We start from the raw sequence: 26,422 nt of genomic DNA, 5'->3' as shown, positions 1-26,422 counted from the left end.
TGGGAGCCAGCCATTATCATTTCAGAGCTCTGCCCTTTGGTCTCACCACAGCCCCCCCAGGGTGTTCACCAAATGTATGGCAGTAGTTACCGCTCACCTGAGACGGCAAGGATTCCAGGGGTTTCCATATCTAGACGACTGGCTCCTCACTGCTACCACCAGGCATCACCTTCTGCGAGCCAGAGACTGCACTATCGACACTTGCTCCAGGCTAAGTATCACAATAAATTTCAAAAAGTCTGCATTGTCGCCCTGTCAATCTATCACCTTTATAGGCGCAAATTTAAATGCCAAAGACATGTCAGCGAGCCTCCCACCAGACAGGGTATTAGTGATTCGCCAACATGTGAAGATTTTATTAGCATGCAAAAGAATTCAAGCCAGGTTTGTCCTCCAAACTCTGGGCCTCATGGCAGCAGCGATCATACTTGTCCCTCTCGCTCATTTTCACATGAAGATTCTCCAGTGGCTTCTTTTCACCCAATGGTCCTTCCAGCAGCTTCCCATTTCTTACATGATTATGATCACACAAGCATGCAAGAAGCACCTTGCGTGGTGGATGGTCTCCACATCAGTGTCCCACGGCAGACCATTTTCACTCCCCCCTCCAGTTGCTACGGTGACCACGGACGCCTCTCTGATCGGGTGGGAGGGGGCATTATCAGGGCAGAACAGTCCAAGGCACCTGGCAACCTCACGAGTACCATCTGCATATAAATGTCTTGGAGATGAGGGCCGTGCTCTTAGCGTTGCAGGCTCTTCAGGACTCTCTTCTTACCGGGACCATTGCAATTCAGACGGACAATATGTCTGTAGTGTGGTACATCAACAAGCAGGGCAGAACCAGGTCCTACCCCCTATGTCGAGAAGCACTCAGACTCTGGCAGTGGGCGATCTCTTCCCAACGTTTTTTGCAACGCACATCCCTGGGAGGTCCACCGTCATAGCAGACAGGCTGAGCAGAGCAATTCTCATGCCTCACGAGTGGTCTCTGAATCAGGTAGTTGCGGACCAAATCTTCCGCAAATGGGGCCAACCTTGCTGCGACCATTTTGCAACTCCCTTCAACAGCAAGTGCAGCAATTTCTTCTCTCTCCTTCCACTTCCCGGGCATTCCCCCAGAGATGCTGTAGTCCATGATTGGCCTCAGGGACTTCTTTATGCATTCCCTCCTTTGCCCCTAATCCCGAAGCTAATACAGAAAGCTACCATACTGGGCTGCAAAATGATCCTCATTGTTCCTTACTGGCCTCGACAAATATGGTTCCCGTTCCTGCATCGCCATCTTCTCGAGCAGCCTTGGACTCTGGACCTAGTTCCAGACCTTCTGATTCATCAATCGGGCGGGCTGCACCAGTCCCTACGATCTCTCCAGCTCACTGCTTGGTTGCTCCACTTCCAACTTTAGCCAGGCTTCCAGATATCTCCCCCTCTGTGTGCGAAATCATTTTGTCATCACACAAGTCTACGACTAGAAAAACGTACGCTAGTAAGTGGAAACGTTTTTCTTCCTGGGCAGAGGCTAAAAGTATAGACCCCTTTTCAGCCCCTGTACACCACATTTTGGAATTTCTTGCAGAACTCTTCCATGCTGGGTCCGCTTCCGCTACAATTAGAGTTCAGTTAGCTGCAATTTCATATTTTCACATTGGCCTGTCGGAAAACAATATCATGTCTCATAAGCTATGTAAAGCCTTTCTCAAAGGAACCACTCTGCTCAGGGCCCCAGTGAGAGATCCTCCACCACCGTGGGATCTAAATTTGATTTTAGCTTCTCTAATTTTGCCCCCTTTCGAACCTGCAGCTTCTTGTTCCTTGAAGTTCTTATCTTGGAAAACCCTTTTTCTGGTAGCTATTACTTCAGCCAGAAGAGTTTTGGAACTTCAGGCTCTTTCTATCCGTCCTCCATACCTCGTGTTCCACAATGACAGGGTTGCTCTCAGGACTAATCCTTCCTTCCTTCCTAAGGTCTCTTCAGAGAGTAACTTGAATCAGTCCATAGTCCTTCCTGTGTTTTTTCCTAACCACTCCCAATAAGGCGGAATATAAGTTGCATCAGTTAGATGTTCACAGGCAACTACGCTTTTATTTGCATAGAACTAAGGACATTAGAAAATTGGACCAACTTTTCCTGTATTATGCAGTCGGTAGACAAGGTCTTCCAGTCTCCAAAGTAACCTTATCCAGGTGATTGACTTCTATCATCACATTCATATATCAACTGAGGAATAAAGAATTGCCAGTTAAACCAAAAGGTCACTCCACCAGAGCTTTAGCCACTCCGGTGGCCTTTCAGGCTAGGTTGCCCATGGAATCTATTTGTGCTGTGGCTACGTGGGCCAACCCACATACTTTCATTTTGCATTACAAGTTGGATTTGGTTTCCAGGAGCAGAGCTGATTTTGGTTCCACTGTTCTGAAGAGTTTTTTCCGATGAGCCACCCAGTACTTTAGGTGCTAGGGACGCTGTCCCAACCAGCAAGAATGAAGGCGAGATAAACAACTTAACATAAAGAAGTTATGTACCTACCATAACGTTCCATGTTAGTTGTCTTCTTCTCGCCTTCTTTCTTGCGTCCCACCCTCCATCCCCCTATCCTAGAGGACCGAGAAGAGTTCCTCTTGATTTTTCACTGGCTGAGTCTTCTCTGGCTATTCCTTTATGACTAGTAGTCTCCCCAGTAGGATTTATGCATTCTAGGATAGGATTCCTTTATTATTATGTCTGCAGTTAGACTTACCAAATGAGATCTGGGTATCTAGTGCCAGGCATCATGGGATATAGGGGGGCCTTGAGCCAGTAAGCAGCTCTCGAGCTTTTGATGATGGCCGAGTCGGAGCCGAGGATCGGCTCCGAACCCCAACCAGCAAGAAAGATGACGAGAAGAAGACAACTAACATGGAACGTTATGGTAGGTACATAACTTCTTTTTCCCAATTACCTCTTTCTTTCCCGTCACACTTCCAACACTTGCTGTCTGCCTGAGGATAAGTTCCCTGGAGTCTACTTGGGCTATAGAAATCTATGCACACTTTTCCAAGCAAAAGTCCTAAGTCTTCTAGATTTTGTTACATATTTGGGAGACATACATATATCCTCCCATTGTTTCTTTGTGAATTGCTTGGCCAATCTCTCTTCCCAATCCTTTCTAATCTTCTCTGATTGATTCTTATAGTTATCATCAGTGTGTTATATGCTGTTCTAATTATTCCCTTTTTAATTGCAGCTTCTGTTCTAGATTCTTCTGTAAACTCTACAAGTGCTGGTCATTAGTTTAAGATCCCCCTTTTTCTTTCTTTTTGCCTATACTCTGATATCAATCCCTGATAGGGATGGCAGTCTCTAATCTGCAGTCCAAATAAATTTGTGGAGTCTTCCCATTCTACTGTCTTTCCCTCTCTAGTTATTTGCTCCCATTACCTTGGTTCCTTTGCCAGTTTTCTCCAATACATTGGGAAGTTTGTTGATAATTATGGGGGAAACAATGTATGCTTCTTCAACGTTAATTTTCAGAATTTTGAATGTTCAGGCTCGTATGTTAAAACTTTATTCTGACTAATTATGAAAGTATGCAAAATGTTTTATCTGTAGTTTCTTCTTGTGAGGAAAAATATTCTTATAAATAATTTAGTTTCTTCCATTTTAGAAACCATAATTCATTATTTACAGTGTGTGTATGACTCTGATACTTCTTCAGGGCTATGGCCACTGATACTAGTTTTAGGAGGTTTACCTGACTTTGTTCTCATAACCTCCCAGATGATGTGAAAAATGAGATTTTAAATTCTACTTTGGATAAAGATTTAGTTTTTGGCTCCTCTGCTGCAGAAGCTATCAGAAAGTGTGATGAAAGGGGTAAGTTGATACAGGGAATCAATAAAAATGTTCACCCACCCCCCCTTTACAGATTTTCTAAGGGATCTCAAACTCTTCCTCTACACTTGCCAAAATGTCTATAAACTAATGCTTAAGAAGAAATGGTAAGGGATTCAAAATTTAAGTCAGGAAACCCACAAAAATAAGGACAGTCCAACAAGTCAGAATGACTCTTTAAGGGAACTTGTAGCCCCTCCCCCCCAAGCACCACCACATTGGCATTCCCTCATCCCTTCCAGAAAAGCAGAATCCCCACCTTTCTCTTTGACAACAGATGGTTTCAGAGAAAGGGGTTCTGAAGATCAGTCATCAAGGTTACAGATGGCAGTGGGAGGAAATCCCCCTTTTCCAGGGGGTAATTCCTTAGCCACCATACCAGGCTCCTCTCTTTCACCCTGTTCTTCAATGTATGCTGTCTCAATGAGGGCCAGAGAAAGAAGATGCTTGAAAGCCAGCTCTGGACCTTTCTTTCCTAAACCTGTTTGTGATCATGCTCAAGTTCAAAATGCTGTCACTTCACAGTCTGTTACCTCTTCTTCCTCATTCAAGTTTCCTGGTAACACTAGCTTTAAAAGATGCTTATCACATCCCTGTTTATCCAGACTTCAGGCGTTTAATAATTTTTTTGTGCCTACATCACATTATCACTTCTCTGCCTTATGCTTTGGACTGTCCACAACACCAAGAGTGTTCATTTGTAGGCAACAGGGTATCCTCATTTTTCCATATTTAGTTAACATGCTTAACTTTGCAAAATCTTTTTCAGAGTGTCAGGAATCTCTCACTTGGGTGAAATCTCTTACACACGTTAGGATTCCAAGAGAACATTCAAGTCATTTTTGACACCTTCACACAGGATGTTGTTCCTGGGGTGTCTGCTAAACACCTCAGTTCATAGAGCTGTCCTTCTACATCTAGATCTATTTCTGTGGTTATCCCCTCTGACTTTGGTCACTGTGAGAGAATACCTCAGGATTTTGGGTCTCATGGCATCAGTGATTCTCATGACACTCATGTCATGACTCCACATGAAAAACATACAATGGTATTTGAAGTCTCTCTGGTCCCAGCACCAGCATCCTTTGTCTTTTCAAATCCCAGTGCTGAGGTTTGTCAGAAGGTAAATCAATTGATGGAGACAGCAAATTTCTCTAAATCCAGGTCTCCCCTTCTCCCTCCCTGCTCTAAAACAGTTGTTCACCACAGACTCTTTGGACTTTGCTTGGGGAACAGTTACAGGAGAGATGAAAGTTCAAGGTGTGTGGGACAACAAGGACAGACTTCAGCACCTAAATGTAAAAGAAATGTTTGCCCTACTCTAGGCACTCAACTCTCTGAATCATCTTTGGTCCGCTGGCCCTCTTAAAATCGATACAGACAATACCACAGTCATGCAGTACCTCAGCAAGCAAGGGGGAACCAGGTTGTATCCCCCTTGCAGACTAGCCATGTTAGCTTGGGATATAGCTTCACAGCAGAATCTCACTGTACAGGCATCCTACATTCCATCAGAGCAAAACTGCATGACAGACAAGCTGAACAGGACAAGGGTAGACCCTCATAAATGGTAACTAGTTCAGGGGGTCTTCCAAGATTTCATCCATCTCTGGGGAGCTCCTCAAGTAGTTCTCTTTCCAACCTATCTGAAAAATAAGCTGGCAGGATTCTTCTCCAGGACTGTATGTAGGAAGGCCTGAAAGACTGATGCCTTTTTCTTTCATTGGACATGAATGTTTCTGTATGTTTTTCTACCTTATAAACTGATATCCAGTGTACTTCTGAAGATTTAGATGGAATCCATGAAAGTCATTATGGTGACTCCCTTCTGGCCCAGGCAACAGTGGTTTCCCTTCTTTTAGAAGTGCTAGGGGTAATTAACACAATCTTCCTCATAGAATGGATCTACTTTCACAAGACCAGGAGTGATTGATACAGCTCAACCCCAATCAATTTCAACTGACTTCCTGGATGATAGGGTCTTAATTTCTTTTAGGCACCTGTTTACTGATGACTTGCAAGCGGGTACTAATGGATGCAAGAAAGCTTGCTACTAGAAAATCATACACGCAAATGGAAAGTGTTTTCTTTTTGGTTCCAACAACATAAGCAACACCCTTTCAGAGATGGTGTTTCTCTAGTTTTACAATATTCGTCTAAATTAGTATCCCATGGTCTTTTTACTCCTTAATCAAGGTTCATTTATTGACCATTTCATGTCCACCAATTGATCATCTTCTTTCAATGTATTCCCTTGTCAAAATATTTTTGAAAGGGGTTTTGCAAAAGAGGCCTCAAAGAAAACCAGCGGTTCTTTGTTAGGATCTTAATGTTGTGTTGGAGAAGTTAACACTTGTTCCATTTGAAACAGCTAATCTGGCTGACTTGAGGTTCTTAACGTGAAAAAAAAAAACAACAGTTTTACTGATTGCTGTGTCCTCTACAAAAAGAGCAAACTCTTATGGTGAGTCAACCCTACTTCATCTCTCTTTTTTTTTTTTATATGAGAGCTAATTCATCTTTTCCTAAAGTGGTATCTAAGTTTACTTTAAGCCAAGTCATCCATCTCCCTATTTATTTTCCTGAACCTAAAAATGAGGGAGAAAAAGGATACCCCATGCCTTGGATGTCCACAGGTAACTGTGGTACTGTCTTGATCAGCTAAATGTTTCAGATCTTCGTATCAGTTGTGCTTTTCTTGTGAAGGTAAGAAGGGACAACATCTGGGAAAACAGACTATTTCCATATGGTTAGTATTACCACGAAAGAAAAACTCCACTGCACTTCTGGATCAAAGACACACCTCTACTAACAATGCTCTCAATGTAAAATGTGTTTCATCTATGCTTTTTCCAAACTTTTCAACAGTCATGATTCAGTCCATTTGGACTTGTTCCTTTCTCCTTAATATTTGTTTCATTATTAACTTTATCCAATACTGTTACTTTTAAATTGTCAGGTTTACTATTATGAACTGCCAAAGGGCTGATTTTAATATCTCTGACATGTTCTTTTAACCTACAACATCAAGGTACTAGTAAATGTGGAAAGTGTACCATATGTAAGTATATAGTTCCACAGTTTAAAACCTTGAATGGAATTGTTTTGAAACTAAAGGAACTTTTAATTGTAAATCAGAACAGGTAATTTATGGTATAGAATGCCCTGTGGCAAATTTACATTGGAGAAACTAAAAGAACGTTGTGTTGTAGGTTAAAAGAACATGTCAGAGATATTAAAATCAGAAAGAAAGTAGCCCCAGTACATTTTATAAGTATCATAATAGTAAACCTGACAATTTAAAAGTAACAGTATTGGATAAAGTTAATAATGAGGCATATTGTAGTGAACAGCAAGTAAAACAAATATTAAGGAGAAAGGAACTATGTCTTATACTAAAATTTAATACTTTAAGTCCAAATGGACTGAATCATGACTGTTCTTGGAAAAGTTTGAATAAGTTTAGGAAAATGTATATTTTTCTTTTTGCATAGATGTTTTTTAAACACATTTTTACTGTGTGGATTGTTAGTAGCTTTGAAATGTAAGTATTCAGTGTTGTGGCCAGAAGTGCAGTGGAGTTTTTCTTTCGTGGTAATACTGATCGTATTTCTATCTTCCTTTGGTGGTTTTTGCTATTTCCATATGGTTGTCTCATGCTATTTATTACGTTTTGTTATAGTCACCACAGCAAAGCTATTCCAGGCAGAGTCATGGTCCACTCTACCAGGGCCTTTGCTTCATCTATATCTTTTTGGGAAGGGTTGGATTCTGGAAGTGTTCTAGAAGAAGCAACTTGATCCTCTATACATATGTTTACAAGGCATTACAAGCTTGATTCCTTCTCTTGGCCTAGATCAAGTTTTGTTTGGACCATTCTCCAGGGACATTTGACCATTCTCCTTTCACCTGCCATCTCCCATATGTAGTAAGCTAGGATAGTCTACCCATATAGTTAAGGCTACTGCAGCAGTGATCAATATGAACATAGTACAACTGTGTAAGTAAACTAACCATAATAGTAGATGTTCAAATGATCATTGCTGCAGTAGCCATTCCCTCTTTCTATCCCTCTTGTTTTATGGTGTGCTGTTTTCTTTGCCAGGATGTGGACACTTACTTTTTGTCATTCCTAGTATCATCCTCTCAGGGCACAGCTTCACTCTCTCTTTTGGCATGAAAGCTCTGAAGGGCTTAGCATCCAAGTCTGTTTTCTTAGTCGGCTCATCTCAAGCTGACTAATGGTTTGGGCTAATAGAAGATACCCTGAAGCTTTGGAAGCTAGCCGGATATCCTTGGCAAGATGTAACCCATATAGCTAAGGCTATTGCAGTAGTGATCATTCGAGCATCTGTTCTGGCAAGTTTGCTTACACAACTGTACTTTCTCACTCATGCAATTTTGAGTTTATAGTCTGTTACATCTGTCCTATGTCAAACCTTTGCCATTGGCCATTCACTTGATTGGCTGCTCCACACCACCTAAATGCAGTTTACCTGTTCTTCCCCTCCAAGTCTGTGTGTCTGTAGTATGACTAAATCACTGAAAATATGCCAAGTTCAGTTTGCGTAGCTGACAGCTCAGGGATCTTCTGACACAATGGGGACGTGACTGTTCATCAGTCTATGCCCATATGTGCCAAAAACACCTCACTGTATACAGCTTCATAAAGTCCACACTGAGAAAAAAACATTTATCAAAAACATATTGAGTTCAATTCCTAAACCAGACTCTTAAACATAGATCCAAATGGCTCTATGTGTAGTGCACCACAACCCCACATCTTCTAGTCCCAAATATAATCCCAGCCTGGATTCTTACTGTAATGCTAATGTGATTAATTTCTCCTGCAGTCTGCTGCTCTTTCATGCATTTTTACCAAGCAAACCAGATTTGACCAAATGTTCTTGATGATTTAACTGACTTTGACTTCTAGTAGCATTGTCCTCACTCATCTTATAAGTTGAATGTGATCTGTAATGCTTTTCAAAATGTAGAAGCCATCTTAACACTTCTTGTGAATCATAACTGTCAGCAAGTGTACAGCACTGAACCTTGGTTAATGGGTTGGTATAGTGTTCTATTACCTGTACATGTTAGCACTTTACATCTGGGATTGTGCATTAACTTGCTAGGTGTTCATTTAATAGTTATACTTTTGGTGTGGAAAAATACCTAGTATTTCAATCCAGTAAAAATACAAATTATGTTAGACATTCTGAATCGCTCATAACACAGTGAGACCCATTGACAGCTATGGCATCCTAGAAATGTGTTTCTTATGGTGAATTGTTGCATTTTTAGCCACCCCTGCCTCATTCTAATTGCACAGTACTGGCTTAGGAGGTCTTGGCCTTGGTTTTCAGTCTTAAGGGTTTTTCCCCCCTGTGGAATATCTTATTATGCTTAACAGCTTCTGTTCTTCCCCTTCAGAGACTTTAACCTCCCTATCCCTGTTTGATAGAGTAGCCTGAGTTATTCATCCTCAGCTCTTGATGTTTGTGGTTCCTGATGAGTAGGCATTCCACCGATTGACTTGCACTAACTTCAATGAACCATGTAGCATTTCAAAAGTTTGCTTCACTGAACCAGTCGGTATATCCCAAGCCTAGTATCTGCTTCCCCCCTTCCACAGTCCCCTCCTTCCTTTCCTCTGCAGCCCCACCTTCTGTCCCTATTACAGTCCTCATATATAACTTTCAACTTCTTAAAACACCATGCAAATTACAGCACAAACTAATAATTATGTAGTGTACTGTACAGTCATGAGACTGTCTTCTATGTATCTTTTGTGGCATTTGAGTTGCAACATATTCTTGTACCTTGTTTGTGCTTTTGACATATACCTGCTCTAAGTGTAATTTGTTTATAGTATCGTCTGTATTTCATTCTGTGATGAGGCCTGCATTCTTTTGAGCTCTCCTGAGTCAGTCCAGAAAAACACAACACTGTCTTAGTGTCTCATGTGATGATGATGATGATGACAATGAACATACGTATATAATTTCATGATGATTGGAGGGTAATCGGATTCTTCTTCTTCTCTCTTTTTTTTTTTTCCTCGGACACTTTTACAGTGATTAAATTCCATATCCTAATTGTTGAAGGGCTCCTTTGTCAGTAACCATTCATCCTTCTGGGGAGAGGAGGTGATAGGATTTTTTAGCCCAGAAAATGAGTTTATTAACTTTGGTTTAGGTAACAGTTTAAATGTAATAATGGAAGTTGAGGGTTGAGTCATCACATTTGTTTGTGTCCTTGCAGTGTTGGACAATTTTGATTGTTTCTTAGTTATTGTATTATTATAGTCCAGTTGTTTGGAGTTTTGGCTAATCTTTGACGGGTTCCAGGAGTTTGGTCTTTAAAAGTGCTTGGCAGTTAGTGTTGAGGAGTAAGGCTCTGTATTATTAATGGGGTACTTCGGTATTCCTGAGTTTGTTTGATTCTGTCTGCTTCTGACTCATCTGTGACTCTGAGCAAGTCACTTAACCAGGTGGTGTTCTGAGACGATTGGGAAATTTTGCTATTTTCTTCAATGGTGGTCTGAGCCACATGCCAAGCAACTATCTACAAACTTAAGAATTAGGTTGTGGTCTTTTAGCCAATTTTAAAAGTAAGACAAGTTACGTCTCTTAATTGCTTTTGTTGTTTGTTTGGTGGTGGGGAGGTTGATTTTTATAAACAAATGATATGGCTATATCATCAGTGCAAAGAATGATGGGAGTGAAGGTAAATGAGCTGTTCATGAATAAAGAAAGTAGTATTCAGTATAGGGCTGATCGTTGTAGGTATCCTTTGAGAATAGGGAATGAGAGGGGGGACAACGTTGTTTCTATTTATACTTTGAAGTATCTGGTGATTAGGAAGGCTTTGAAGCTTTCTGTGTCTTGGCTGTTGATGTCAAGAGTAGGGCATATATTAAGAAGCTGTAGTTCACTAAATTAAAGGTCTTTGGGGCTCTGTTAATAGCTGTTACAGTTAGTAGTCCTTTATTTGGATCTGTATCACTTAATCGAATGGTAATTTAAACAAATACCTCTTCATCAAACCATTTTCCTTGAACTACCAGTTTGCCAAAGACTGTAATCGTCAAACTTGATATTGTTGAATAATTTTAGATGGCCACTTAAAAAATGTTAAATGTGACGTCACTGAAAGGCTATGGAATATGGAAATGTCTACAACACTATAACATGGAAATATCTACAACACCTAATCATTGCATTAATGATTAAAATTCAGTATCTAAAAAAAAGAAATATTGGAATAAAAATTAATACTTATAATTTACATTTTTTAATTGTATCAGTATAGTACCTTGCAATCCGGTGTGTGCAAAAGTGGGCGTAGCCTTGCTATTTAAGATGTTAAAAACTGTAACTATTTTTTACATCATTTTTTCAGGGGAGGTGTGCCCCCTTGCACCCTGCCCCCTCCTTGGTGGACTGCGCCCCCTACACCCCCTCAAATTAAATATACCAACTGTGAGATCGCACTACATTGAGGAAAAGGGTAAACTACTTAATAGATAATGAATATTCATGCCACCATCTGTATGAATATGACTTTACTTTCACTGATTATTGGATGGTGGGCGGAGTTTGAGTGACTTGCTACTGCACATTCTGCGTTGTACTATACTAATACAAAACCAAGTTAAGTTCCGTGTGTTGGCCAACAAAAAGCATTCAATGATTTTTACTTCGATTAAACACTTTGATGAAGTGACAGTTTAAGGAAAACAGTTCGAAGAGATATTCGTTGAAATAAGCATTTAATTTAGTGATGTAGACCCCTTTATTTCATGTTCTGTAGTATGTCATCTCCGAGGGTTGCATTTGGCAGTCATTATGTTCTGCCTGTCCTGTAGCCGTGTTGATGCAGAGTGAGAGAATGGTGTATTGTTGAATATACTCAGTAAGTTGGTTATAAATTAGGTTTTCAAATACTTTGCTAATGGTTGGTAAGCTTGACAATTCAAATGTTTTGGAAGTAAGATTTGACTATTGCTATTTTCCACTGGTCTGGCATGAAGCTTTTAGTAAAGCAAAGGTTGTGGAAATGTTTTAGGGGTTAGAGGATGTAGTCTTGGCAAAGTATAGTAAACCTTGAGTGAAGCCCATTAACATCCCTGGGAGAAACAATACAAACCCTGTAAAAGCATGTTAATAGCTGCATAGAGGCAGCTGTACCCACCAGGAAGAAATACAGAACTAACTTAAAAAACAAGCCACCCTGGTGGAATCGCAAAATCAATCAACTGTATAACAGGAGGAATAAAATCATGACAAAAATTAGAAGGTGCAGCACTCAGCAGGATAAAAGCACTCTCATCAAACTAAACAACCTACTCGGAGGACAAATAAAATCTATCAAAGCCAAATTTGAGCTAAGTTTGGTCTCCCAGGCCAAGGACAGCCACAAAGCATTTTTTAACCATGCCCGCAACCTTAAAGGCAGGACACAATTGTGTGCAGAGCTCATTGTAAATGGAGTTACCTATACTGAGCCAGAAGATATAGCAAACCTCCTGGCTGATGAATTCAGCTCCAACTTTACTCTTGTCTCTCCCTCAACCTTCCCTCAGGAAATATCATCAAATGTAACTCCCTCTACTATCACTAGGGAGCAGGTCCTTAATGCTCTCTCTAAGACCAAGAATACTGCATCAATGGGCCCAGACAGTATCCAAGGTTGCATTCTAAATAGCATGAAACATGACCTATCAGGGCTTCTGGAATTACTATATATTACTATATAACTGTAGCCTCCGATCAGGCTTCGTGCCTCATGAATGGTGAAAGGCAACAGTCATTCCTCTGCACAAAGTTGGGCCATCTACAGACCATGGAAATAACAGACCCATATGTCTCATTAGTCTTGTATGTAAAGCCATGGAAAGAATTGTCATGGAGATGATCAGTAGAAATATAGTAAACCTCCAGACACTGGACTGAACCCAGTTTGACTTCATCAAGGGCAGATCATGCCTACTCAGCCTGGTGGACTTCTTTGAGAAGGTCACCAAAGCAGTGGATGAGGGCAAAATCTTTCACACTGCCTACCTTGACCTGGCCAAGGCATTTGACAAAATATCCCACTCTGACATTGATGACAAACTCAAGAGGTTAGGTACAAACCTGTATATCACCCGGTGGATAGCCAACTGGCTCACAAACAGGACCCAGAATGTTAGAATTGGGGAGTCCACCTCTACAAAGAGGCCATTCACAAGTGGAGTCCCTCAGGGATCAGTCCTTGGGCCGCTCCTTTTTGGCATTTACTTCTTAGAAGTCAAGGCCAATGTCAGTGGTCTCTGGCTGACTAAATTTGCAGATGATTGCAAATTAGGAGTTGTCATTGAATCTCACACTGATCGAACTTTCTCCAGGAGGGGCTGACACAAACAAACAACTGGTGTCAGAGCCATGGACTAAAACTAAATGCCAAGAAATGCATAATAGTATCCATTGGGAAGTCCTCCATCCCTGGTAACTATCATATTGACAACACACACCTTAGAGTTGACCCAGTAGTCAGGGACTTAGGGACACAGATAGTAATCTAGCCTTTGATCGTCACTTGTCTACAGTGGTGAAGAAATCATTCTATGTTGTGCAACTTATAAACAAAGGTATGGCATCTAAGGCCAAGGAAGCCATTGTTCCACTGTATTCAGCATTCATTAGACCTGTCATTGAGTACATTGCCCCCTTTAGATGTACCTAACCAGGCATATCCAACAATTGGAACTTCCACAGAGGTTCCTCACTAAAAGAATGCAGGGTGTAAGTAATAAGGCCTATGCAAGACTGCCTTAAGGCCCTATCCATGTATTCTGTCTCCTACAGGCTTTTAAGGGGAGATCTATGCCTGGCATACAGGGCATTGTCAGACCCACTTTGTTGGACCTCCTGCATATCCACAAAACAAACAGCACCTGAATTACCCATTCTAAAGACTTAAACCTTGCCTGTGATATAAATAGGACCTGCTGGAGAAATAGGTGTGTGTCCCAGAGACTACCTCGTCTATGGAACATGATCCCTGTCAATGTGAAGCAGAGTTCCTCCATAACTCAATTCAAGTGCAACTTGGACAATTCAATGGGAAACCGGAAATTCATCTCTGGTTTGGCACCTATGTCTCTAATGGGCACAGGTAACCTGTAAATGGTTCATCTCCCAGGCCCATGCTTACACTTATCAAGGATATCAGAACTTGTCAGAGATTTGGAATGCATGGCTAGACTTAAAATGCCCTTGTGGTCGTTAGCCTAGTAAACACCTGTGAACCTATTAGTTATGTCTTCTGAGAGAATTTAATTTTTCCTTGCTTTATCCTCTTGGAATGGTCAAGTGGAGCCCATGTTGTGTTTTATTTGTGTTTATGGAAGTTAAGGTGGTAGGAGGTGAAAAGACTTAGTTCAGGAAGTCTGAGTATGGTATGAGAAGCCTTTAGAAAATTACTTAGTGCTATTTTGGTGGCTTTTAATAATACTCCTTACAACTCATTTTTCTGTTTTCTGATGAGGATGTTTTTTTTCATACAGTCCATGCTTTCTCTTAGTACATAAGTTCTTTTGTTTGTCTTCTTTGTGTCATTGGTAATGTTTTACAACTTTGGTGAGCTTAGGGAAGTATTTGCATTGCATATGGAGTATCATGTTAGTGGGTGGTGTAGCTACAGTGGTGGGATTTTTTTCAGTTTGTTTGAGAGAGAAAGAGTTCATTTTGTAGAGCAGTGGAAGTGTTTTGATAGTTTGAAAGGTTATTGATGTAGACAGAAAATGGGTAATTGGACAGTGGCCACTAATGGTGGCTTTTAGTAATGATCCTTACAACAATTAATTTTCTGTTTTCTGGTGAGGGTGATTTTTTCCATGCAGACCAGCCTTTCTGTTAGTGAACAAGTTATTTTGTTTGTCTTCTTTGTGCCACTGATAATGTTTTACAATTGTGGTGAGCTTAGGGAAGTATTTGTGTTGCATGTGGAGTATCGTGGTAGTGGGTGGTGTAGCTACACTGGTGGGATTTTATTCAGTCCGTTTGTGAGAGAGAGAGTTCATTTTGTAGAGCTGTGGCAGTGTTTTGATAGTTTGAAAGGTTATCAGTCTAGACAGAAAATGGGTAATTGGACAGTGGCCACTAATGGAGGGGATGGATTGAAAGTTTTGTGATGATTATTGGTAGTAAGGTCAAGGATGGTGGGGTTACATGTTTTATTGTTTGTCAGGCTATTAGACCTACTGCAGGAATCCTATCAAATTAAGATAGTGTGAACATGAGTTTTTAAGACGTACACACATTCTTATGCAGGACTTGTGAATAATTTTCCATTTTACCTTTCATCTTCCTTTGAGAAGTGCAGCATAATGTGGTCTTTATACCTGTGACTTTAGTAAAAATGTAAGGAAAATGTGACAAAATGTGATAGTAAAGCTTACCAGTATTTTCATTTCATGTCAGCGAAGGCTTCCTAACTTGATAGATGATAAGAAGGGGCATATATGATACTGAGCATTTCTCTTTATAACACACACGTAGGGGATTCCATCATTGTTCAGATGGCATGCTTCTTCTTTACATGGGGGTTAAGATTTTTCTGCTCAGTGCAGATTGAATACAGAAGATCTCACTTTAGGAACTTGCTTCTGGGTTTTTGTTTCAGAGATCTGTGGACTCTTGAGTACTCTCATATCTGCACTGTAAAATACTTTGAGGTTCTGCATTGAGCTGAGCCAGTCTGAATAGGGCACACCACCTTAGCATAGAACCTTAACAAATTAGATGAAATGACAGCCAGATGTTGCAAAAATGGGCCAGTTCCATACTGTAGAGAGGAAAGGTCCTGATTTCTGACCCAGGTGACCAGAGTTCGGCTTGCAACTCATGCCACTATTAAAGCTGGCTGAGTGAAGGAGGATTGACTGGGCATTGGGCTTCTTACCTCTTCCAGTAAATAGTGTAAAGGAGTATGCGGGGTTGCATTTAGTTTGTGAGAATGGCCATACTAAGACCAAAACATGAGCCTTGCTGCTGTATGTGCATGAACATAGATGGAGTATGACCAAGTAGGTTCGAGTATTACTTTGGAGTGCCATTGTATGCCCACCTGATGACATCAGCCCTGCATGTCATTGTGAAATAGGATTAAAGGAAAGAACCCCATGTAAGCTATAGTGTGGCACCTTCTTGCCTGGCCATGGCCCTCTTTTGGCCTGTTAGAGCCTGCACACTTAGGGGACTTGGCCCTGGCATGTGCATGGGTTCTCTTAGAAGGAAGCCCCACTTCCAGTATAGGTCAGAATGTAATTTGTTAGAAAATGTCTGTTGTGTTTCCCATATGATTTTCCTAATTTTGTCAGCCAAGTCCTATACCTCCTAGCAGCAGACATAAAGAAAGATTACCTATGAGCCAGATGTACCAGTTCTGATATAGTCAGTTGACTGCATCAGCTAAAATAGTATGGAAACTTGCACTAGAGGAATCTGAAGTTGGGGGCCAGTGGTGGCAGGAAGCAGAAGAAAAAGCTCATCTCCAAGAGGGTTGTCAGAGTTCTTTTGGTAATATCATTGCTGTTAGTGTTTAAGAGAAGGCAAATAAACTACCATTTGCTTTTACACAAAAGCCAGAAAGTGTTTTAAAAATGTGTGTCATCATAGTGTACTGTATGAAGCTAAACTATAACCTTTGTAGTGGAAGAAAAGACAAGAACTTAGTTTTCCTGCAGTGTTGAACTGTTTTCTGACACCTATGAGCCTTTTTTATTTTTGAAATGTCTTGTTTTACTCACAGTTGTATCAAAACTGGTACACCTGGCTCAAAGGTAATCTTTCTTGAAGTCTACTGCTAGGAGGTATAGGACTTGGCTGACAAAATTAGGAAAATCAAATGAGAAACACGACAGAGCTTTTCTAACAAATTACAAGAGATGTTCTCTAGTGTAGCCTTTAGAAAAGATGCAGACATTTCAAAATGATCTTAGTATGAGTATGTGTTTGTGGGAGGGTGAGTTTGATGAAGTAAGAAAGTACTGATGTTCATCGTGTTACCCTGCTGCAGTCATCACACTTGGGTTATCCTGTCGTCAGGTGGTCCCGCAGTCAGCCTGAATTCCAAAGTCTTGGTCCGGCGTCGGTTGCTGTTGCTTCTTCCCTGATGTCAGTGTGCCAGGGGTATATAAGATGCATCCAACGCCATTTTCTTCAGTCTTTCTTGCCGCGCGGTGCCCGAAGCAGAAGCAGTTCGCAAGTGTCGGTCGGCCGACACCTGATATTTTCATATCGAATTTCAGTCCGAAGTCTTCAAAGCTAAGTACCCCATTGGGGAACCTTTTCTTGCCTCAGTCCGATGTCAGAAAAAGTTAACAATTGCATTTCTTGTGGGAAGCAAATACCTCATAAGGACTTTCATTCTTATTGTATACCTTGCCTAGGCCCAGACCACGACGTCACTGGTTGTCAGTTTTGTGCTAGGTTCAATAAGCGAACTATAAAGCGATGCTTTGATTTCGCACGACACTACTTCAGTAGAAAATTTAATTACACTATGCCGTCGGAGCAACCGACTACCGGTGTGCATAAAAAATGCAAAGATAAAGACAGGCAGCCTAGATCCAACCCAGACTCCGAGGCCTCGGCTGGGCTGGTCACCGGTTTTCAGTGAGGTGCCTACACAGCCCCTGGCGACCGCAGAATTGCAACCCCAGACCACTTCGGATTCTCAAGCAGAGAGTTCTAGGCCAACGCAGCCATTTTCTTTAGGCCCTACCGACAACATTGCAGAAGGAGAAGCCGGTGCTGTGGAAACACCTTCGGTTACAGAAGGTGTCTTCAGACCGACTACTCTCACCATAAAATCTTATGCTAAGCTTAAGACTCCTCTAAAACCAAAAAAGACTGCACATCAGTCTCCAGTTCAAGGCCCCATGCCTAAGAAACAGATGCTTAAAATGGCTGAAGATTTGATTTCTTTAATCAGGGGTTCCCAACCCTCCGCAGACAAAAGGCCTAGACAAGAGGAGGATTATGCCTCCTCTGATCAAGTGTCTATTTCCTCAGGCTCCTCTGAGGAACAGGATTACTCCTTCCCCCCTTATGAAGATTCTGATGCTGAAGATTCCATTCCCTCAGCTTCTCCCTCCTGAAGACTATTCCTTTGGGGAAACCTTACATACCATGAGGGAACATTTCCACTGGGAAGGTCAGGACTACTCCGACTCACAGAAAAGGCTCCGAGAGTTTCTTTTACTCCCCCAGCACAGACCACTTGCTATCCCTCCTGTTTTAGACATTGTGGATGATGTTTACTTAGAATCTAGTCTAAATCCAGATTCTCTGCCTCCTGCTCCAGCCAAACCAGACAGATACTATAGAGTGCCTGACTCACACAAATTCCTTTACAAAAGGCCTGTTGCTGACCCAGAGACAATCTCCCAGGGTCCCAAAGGGGCTAAGGCTTCTATGGCTAAAAATCCTGTACCCTCTGAAAGGGACTCCAGAGCACTAGATAGGTGGGGGAAGAAGGTTTACACCTCCACTACTCTAGCTATGAGAGCAGTAAATTGTCAATTTCACATGCTGAAATACCAGCAATTCATAATGTGTCAAATAAAACAAAGGATGAGCACGCACCCTCAACAGTCTGAATACAAGGAAATGCAGGATCTGTTGCATGCAACTGAACAGGTGGGCAAACATACTTTACAATGTGGATTGATTCCTTGGAAGTTTCCTGTAGAGCAGCTGTTACTGGGTCTGTTATACGTAGGCATGCTTGGTTAAAGGAACAAACTCTGCCTGATCATGTTAAAGCAAAGTTACTAGATGCACCCTTACAGCAGGATGTCTTATTTTGAGTTAAAGCAGAAGAGGTTTTAAAGAAAATGGAGGATAAGGCAAAATCTATGCAGATGGTCAAAGATTTCTTACAGGTACAACCCCCCCGCTTCAGCAGAAATTGGCTAACAAAAAATTGGTCCTTTCCAGCTTCTGTCAGACCACAGAGGGGTAAATACAGACGCCCAAGGGGCAGAGGTCAAGCACAAATCCCTTACAAACTTCGCCAATGGGGCACTGCAACACAGAAGGGAGGAGAAGACAGGTCCCAAACTACTAGAAGACAAACACAGTGATTTAAACCTCAAACTGCCCAGCAAAGCTGTCTTGGCAGCTCCCTTGGGAGGAAAATTAGCACTTTTTGCAGACAACTGGCACATCATCACAAAGGACAAATGGGTCCTAGACATTATCTCACAAGGATACAGATTCCATTTCCACACCTTGCCAAGGATAAAAGGAATGCCAAACCTGCCACAAAATCAATGGGCAGAGGCACAAAAACAAATTACAGCTCTCATGGACATGAGAGCCATTCAACTGGTACCTACACAGGAGCAAGGCCAAGGATTTTACTCGAGGCTCTTTCTAGTCCCCAGAAAGGACAATGCTTGGAGACCCATTCTGGACCTTTCGATTCTAAACACCTACTTGCAAGTACCCAAATTCAAGATGCTAACACTACAGCAGCTTCTTCCCATGTTGGGCAAGAAAGCTTGGCTAGTAACGTTGGACCTCAAGGAGGCATACCTGCATGTCCCTATCGGACAAAATTGCAGAAGATACCTCCATTTCATTGCAGGTTCAACCCATTACCAATTCTCTGCACTGCCCTTTGGCTTATCTACTGCGCCCAGGGTCTTCACAAAATGCCTGGCACCAGTAATTGCATACTGCAGACAGAGGAATTCAAATATACCCATGCCTGGATGACTGCCTCATCCAAGCAGAAAGCAAGGACATTCTCTTACAACATCTGGCTTTTGTAAAACACCTTCTAAGTTGCCTATGGTACACAGTAAACGAAAAGAAATCAAAACTAGTGCCCTCACAAAATATGACATTCCTGGGTGCCAGCTTGAATACAACGGCCCAGATGGCTTATCTGATGCCAGACAAACAACTACAACTAACTCAATATTTCAAAATAATGGCAACAAAGACCCAACTCCCTGCAAGAAAAATTCTGCAGGCCTTGGGCTTCATGGCATCTTGCATACTACTAATACCATTTGCAAAACTGCATATGAGGAAATTACAATGGTACCTGAAAAGCGTATGGACTCAACACAGCCACAGCTTGGAAACAATGATACTTCTCATTCCCTGCCTTCAACAGGAGTTTCTATGGTGGTCACAGGCATGTCACCTCAACAAGGGTCAGCCTTTCACCTTACCCCCAGCCAGGCAAACTATGCAACAGATGCATCGGACTATGCCTGGGGGGCACACATGGCAGGACAGTGCGTTCAAGTCATATGGACTGCAGATCAAAGAAATCTGCACATCAATCAAAAAGAAATGCTGGCTGTACAGAATGCTCTGACAGCCTTCAAGGACCTCTTACATCCGGGACAGCTTATAATAAGGACAGACAACACCACAGTAATGTGGTACATAAACAAGCAAGGGGGTACACACTCCTACCCTCTATGCAGGAAAGCAATGACCTTGTGGAACACAGCACTGGCTTACCAAGTTCAATTACAAGCTCAATTCCTGCCAGAAAAAAAGAACACATTGGCAGACGACCTAAGCAGGAACATCATGAATCCCCATGAGTGGAAACTGGATCCACAAGTATTTGCAATGATGACTCAAAAATGGGGGCACCCAGACATAGACCTGTTTGCCAACCCCCAAAACTATCAGCTATCAAAATTTTGCACCAGGACATTTCACTATCAAACTTGGAAAGTGTACGCACTCTCATTCAGTTGGAAAATGCTGACAGTAATATGCCTTTCCTCCATTGCCCCTTCTCACAAAGGTGCTGCTGAAAGTCAGGATGGAGAGACCCCGAATGATACTCATTGCCCCAGACTGGCCACGCCAGCACTGGTACCCACTACTAAGGAACATGGCCCATGGCCCACCATGGATTTTACCACAAATTCCTCATCTGCTCACACAGCAAGACAGTCAGATTCTACACAGCCAGCTCAAAACCTTAAATTTGGCTGCATGGCAAATCACCTAAGCAACCAGCCAGCTCCTCTTTCACAAGCTGTTATGGATGTCATTCTGGAGGCCAGGAGGCCCAGCACCAGGAAAGCCTACTCAGACAAATGGAAAAGATTTTGCGCCTTGAACCAAGCTAAAGGCCAAAATACCCTTGAGCCGGACATACCTCAGATTCTACAATATTTAACTGAGATGTTACACAAAGGGCTTTCTTTTTCATCTATTAAAATCCACGCCTCAGCTATTTCAGCTCACTACAACACGGATCCTCCCTTATTTTCACATCCACTTCTAAGGCAGTACCTCAGAGGGGCCAAAAACATTAGGCCTCCCAGGACATCACCAACACCAACTTGGGACCTCAACTTTGTTCTGGAAAAACTTACGCTGCCACCTTTTGAGCCAGCTTTTTCAGATGATTTAAGGTTTATATCATGGAAGACTGCCCTGCTGCTAGAAATTACTTCAGCCAGAAGAGTCTCAGGGCTACAGGCACTAATGGCAGTAGAGCCTTTCCTCATTTTTCATCAAGACAGAGAATCTCTACAAACTAACCCCTCCTTTATGCCAAAGGTGGTATCCAGTGTGGCTCTAAATCAAACCATCCATTTACCCATCTTCTTCCCAAATCCACAGAACAAAGGAGAAAGACTCCTGCACTCCTTGGACATTCACAGGCAACTACGTTACTACTTGAATAAAACTAAGGTTTTCAGAAAATCTGACCAGCTTTTTGTATCCTATGCTACAGCATCACAAGGAAAGGCTATCTCAAAACAGACCATTTCCAAATGGATAGGACATTGCATACGTTTTTGCTACACCCATCATGGAAAACCAGTTCCTGCTAGCATAAGGCCCCATTCCACCAGGGCAGCAGCTACATCTACAGCCTTCCTCAGGGGAGTGCCAACCAAGGATATTCTGGAAGCTGCAACTTGGAGTTCAGTACACACCTTCACCAAACACTATCACTTACCACTTTACTCTAAGTCTAGAGTTGGCTTCGCCACTGCAGTTTTGCAGGGCCTTCTAGCCTCCTCTAACCCTGTTTGACTCCACCTCCCATCCTTAGCTTTGGGATTCAACCCAAGTGTGATGACTGCAGCAGGGTAACACGATGAACATAGTACAGTTTTGTACCTACCATAAATGTAGATGTTCGAGTGTATACCCTGCTGCAGTCCAGGTTACCCTCCCTCCATCCCCTCTGACCTAACTGAAACCTTTCAATACCTTAAAATCTGATACAACCTTTCTGGTGTATTTGCTTATAGCTGGAGGGATGTTTTGTTTGTGCTAAACTTTTATTATTGGTACTATCTACTGACCACCTTTTGGGGGGGCACCTGACATCTGGGGCAAGAAAAACTGAAGAAAATGTCATCGGATGCCTCTTATATACCCTGGCACACTGACGTCAGGGAAGAAGCGACAGCAACCGACGCCGGACCAAGACTTTGGAATTCAGGCCGACTGCGATACCGCCTGATGACAGGATAACCCAAGTGTGATGACTGCAGCAGGGTATACACTCGAACAGCTACATTTATGGTAGGTACAAAACTGTACTTTTTGCAGAAATGTTGGATGCATGACATATTTTACCAGTGAATCTGAAAAGAGCAGAATTGCAGTAAAAATTATGAACCCATTGGTTAAGCATAAGATTTCTTTGGTGGCCAGCAGGTTGGTCTGAGATGAAGATGCCTGTATCATAGTTATTTATGTTGTGTTAACTGGGAGAACTGATAGGCTTGCTGGGGCAATAATTGACATTTGATATTTGTAATGTTTGCTGTCACTTTTAAATAGAGCCTCTAAACTTGAAGATATTGTTGCGCATGTAAGATATTGTAAAACTTCCTTGTGTTATTACTTATCGTGAAGAAGACTGATTGGATTCGTATAAATCTCAAGGGATAGTTAAATGGAGACTGTGGCTTATTTTGCGTTGGAGTTCCTTCAGTTTTTTACATAGAATTTATTGATAACTCGATAAAGCATTGTACACTTCTGTTTCATTTTATGTATAATTCAAGTTTAAGAATTTAATTTTAAGATAGAAACCTGCAGCCCAGTTTTCAGTTGACTGTGTCAGCTAAAAGAGCCTTGTGAGAAGGGTACAAGTTACAAGTTGCATATTACAAAGAAGTGATTTAGAATTTTCATAGTGCCTTCTGTACAGACTTTGCATGTCCTTCCTGCAGTCAAGTGAGTTTTAAAAGCCATGCAGTAGGTGCGTGTGTCTTTTGTGAAGGTTGGGTGCCAGGCTGGCAACTTGACACCATAAAACCTCCACTGCCAATCAATCTGCAGACTGGTGGTCCGCTGTGGTGACCCCTAACGGGAGAATCTTAGACATTGCTATAACAGCTTGCAACAAATGTCTTGATGCTAGCCTCTCTTGTCTCACTGTACAAAGCTGTGTTGTGCAACAAAGGTTAGCATTGTACTGAAAAGCTGACTTTCACTGTGCTGTAAAAACATGCTAATACCACAGACACTGTCTGGTAGTGTAAAACTGGCACCAGTTAATTTTCTTTATCTCTTTTTTTTTGTGCAATGTTAGGTGATTTTGTAATAGTTTCTTGAACATGGTTCCTGTTTCAGAAGTAAAGCCAGTAGACTGAGTTTTGTGTAGTCTTTTATCTGTGAAAACAGGTGTCTGAGTATGAGTTTGTATTCATTGTTGCTTTTCAGAATTCCATATTAAGTTTGTATTCTTGCATCCTGTAATAAAACGTTTTTGTTTTGCCATCAGAAGTATATGGAAATAGGAGTGTGTATATGTAGCATATTCTATTGGTTTGTTAAATAAGAAGAAAATGTTTAGGTGTCCATCCTTTATTGACCTAAATCTTTCGACTGGTTTGCCTTTACAATGTCGAGGTCCACTTGTGCAATGTTCAGATGTTCAAAAGTCTGTTTTCAAAAGTACGTATTAGCGAACAACAAAATGCCAAACTCACAACAGCGAATGCTAGAGCGCATTATCGCTTGTGAATTTGGCATTTTGAGTGGAGATCACACTAGAGTGGGGATCGGGGCATGTATCCTTTCCCTCACTGTAGTGCGATCTGAGTTAGTATATATAATTAAATGGGGTGTGGGAGGTGCAATGGGGCTTGCCTCCCTGCATAATGGTCGCTGGAGACATCTGGAATTGACAGCTGTTTCGCACAAAGTCGACATTCCTGAGTGTCAACTTTTTCTTAAGTACCAGTCTCGCTCTTCTAAGCATTCAATGTTGCCATTTCCGACATTCAAGTTGGTTAAGTAAACATTCACACAAGTGTGTTGCGAAATTTTAAAGGTAAACCCTTTTGACTATTTTGTAGTCTAACAGATGGATTGATTTAAATAACAAATAGTTTCAATGTGGATGTTTTTGTAAATGTTAATAAAATACAAGTAATCTCCGTGGTATCCCCGAAGTCTCAAACACCCCACTAAACAAGTATAGTGGGTCCAAAAACAAAACCGTGTAAAAAAACTTCTCTGTGTGGAAGATTTTCAATTCATATATATCTAGTTAATCACTGTATATTAATCAGATCAGCTAATGGTAGTAGAAGTAGCGAACTTAAACTCGTCCCAAGTCAAAAAATAATAAAAAATATATAATTTGAAATATTATACAGAATTACTAAGTATTTGAAAGTAATCCAAGCAGTGGAGGCAGTCTGTTTCCAGTCGCAAATCCTTTATTAAGTACTTAATAAAGTACCTTGTTTGGATTACTTTCGAATATTAGTAATTCTGTATAATATTTCAAATTATAAATTTTTTTATTATTTTTAGACAGTACGACTTTAAGTTTGCTACTTTACTACTTCTACTGCCATTAACTGATCTGATTATTATACAGTGATTAACTAGATATATATGGATTGAAAATCTTCCACACAGAGAAGTTTCTTACACTGTTCTGTAAATGTTAATAAAAGACAAACTCAAGTTTCTAACCAACTGACCTGTAAACTCAAATGATAACCAGCTGCTTGCTTTGCAGGAATGTGAAACTCATAATTTAATCTTGCTAAATTTATGTTGTGTGGTTATCTCTCATCAGAAGTATGTCAATCTCATTCGGTGACTGCCTCTCCCTAGCAGATTTTCTTTGATTATATTGAAAATCCCATTTACTATTGCTTACTTTTCTCACTAGACATGAATATCTTTTATGTCCCCATAAACTGGAAGCAATTCTGCATATAGCAAGATATGTTTATAACTCTCTGAGAAGTAACTTGATTAATATCACTTTGATTCTTTGGAAAATTATTACATTTTTTTCATAGTCTGTTTGCCAAGAAGTACCTGAGCACAATGACAGAAAAACAGCTGATTATGTATGACAGGCTAATCAATCAACCAAGTAATGACTGGGACATTTACTACTGGGCAACAGGTAAGGGCTGTCATTAACTTTGATTTGAAGAAAGTACAGTTATAGTAAGTCAGTATTGTCTGTCTCACCCAACACATAAGCACTGATTTCCACACTGGTGATTATTCATAAAAGCTTCTCTGCATAGGAAATGGATAACTGTTACCAGTCATGTAATAAAACTGTTGTGCTGAACATTCTGTATATGCGTGTATAATTTTGTGATTTGATGATGTCTGTTCAGTCTTCATCAAACCTTTGGGTCTCACTTCCAAACTTGGAACTGACTTGGCTGTTATCAAGCTAAAGCTTCCGAACTAGAGCTTCTCTCACCCTACCCATACTCTTTTGCTCCTCCCAGATACATCAGATCTTATTTGCCGTGCATCAGCAAAGCATCATGGTCCATTTAGAGCTCCTCTGCAGGTTCCTTTTCAAAAATTTTTTTTCATGGATATGCAAGTTGGCCGTTGGCCTGTTTCTTCTCTCCTACCCTTCTAGCCTTTCTGTTTTACTTCAAAAAAAAAAACTCGTTATTTTTAGTCTGTCTTATCTGTTACATTTCTCTGTCGCACCCGTCTTCCTCCTTCTTCCTTTCCTTTTCCTTCTACTATGTAAGAGAAGTCAGACAAACCTGTTGGTTTTAAAAAATGCACTTCCTGTGGGCACAAGATCCCTGTACCTGATGTCCACAGGGAGTGCATTTTAATGTCTGGGCCTACACACCTTGAAGTGGCGTGCTCTATCTGCAAGGCTTTTCTTCCCCAGGCCATTGCAGATAGAAGTAATAAGCTGGTCCTCAAAGAGCTTATTCCACCTCCTTCCCCAGCTGTCCTTTCTATTTCAGGGACTGAACTCTCATCAAAAAATCCAAGGAGGCCAGGAACCCTAAGAAACAGCCCCAAACCCCTCTGCTTTAGTTCTGTCTGAGCCTCCAAAAAAAGCCCCAAGAACCTCTGAGCAGAGCCCTTCGGCTCCAATCTCTGCACTGCCCCATCTGCCCCATGCCCCTGTCGTCTTGTTGGGGCCGGAACCTTTGGTGCTGAGTACATCCCCTCAGAATGTCTCTCCCATACCTCACTCCAGGCCTTCCTCTCTTTCCTGTTGGAGCCTGTCAAAGAAGATCGATTT

General features: G+C 41.4%; 1 protein-coding gene across 1 annotated transcript in view; it reads left to right on the top strand.

Moving 5' to 3' along the window:
* Positions 1 to 26,422, top strand: part of SDHAF2 (succinate dehydrogenase complex assembly factor 2) — a 528,134-nt gene that overhangs the window by 297,836 nt on the left and 203,876 nt on the right. Inside the window, exon 3 of the mRNA XM_044059380.1 lies at positions 25,203 to 25,312. Within this exon, the coding sequence (XP_043915315.1) occupies positions 25,203 to 25,312 (110 nt within the window). The remainder of the gene's footprint in view (positions 1 to 25,202; positions 25,313 to 26,422) is intronic.

The sequence above is a fragment of the Protopterus annectens genome, chromosome 17.part0 (genome assembly GCF_019279795.1).
Source record: "Protopterus annectens isolate FY-2018-M chromosome 17.part0, PAN1.0, whole genome shotgun sequence".
NCBI classification, from domain to species: Eukaryota; Metazoa; Chordata; order Ceratodontiformes; family Protopteridae; genus Protopterus; species Protopterus annectens.
This window is presented reverse-complemented; position numbering and strand designations above follow the sequence as displayed.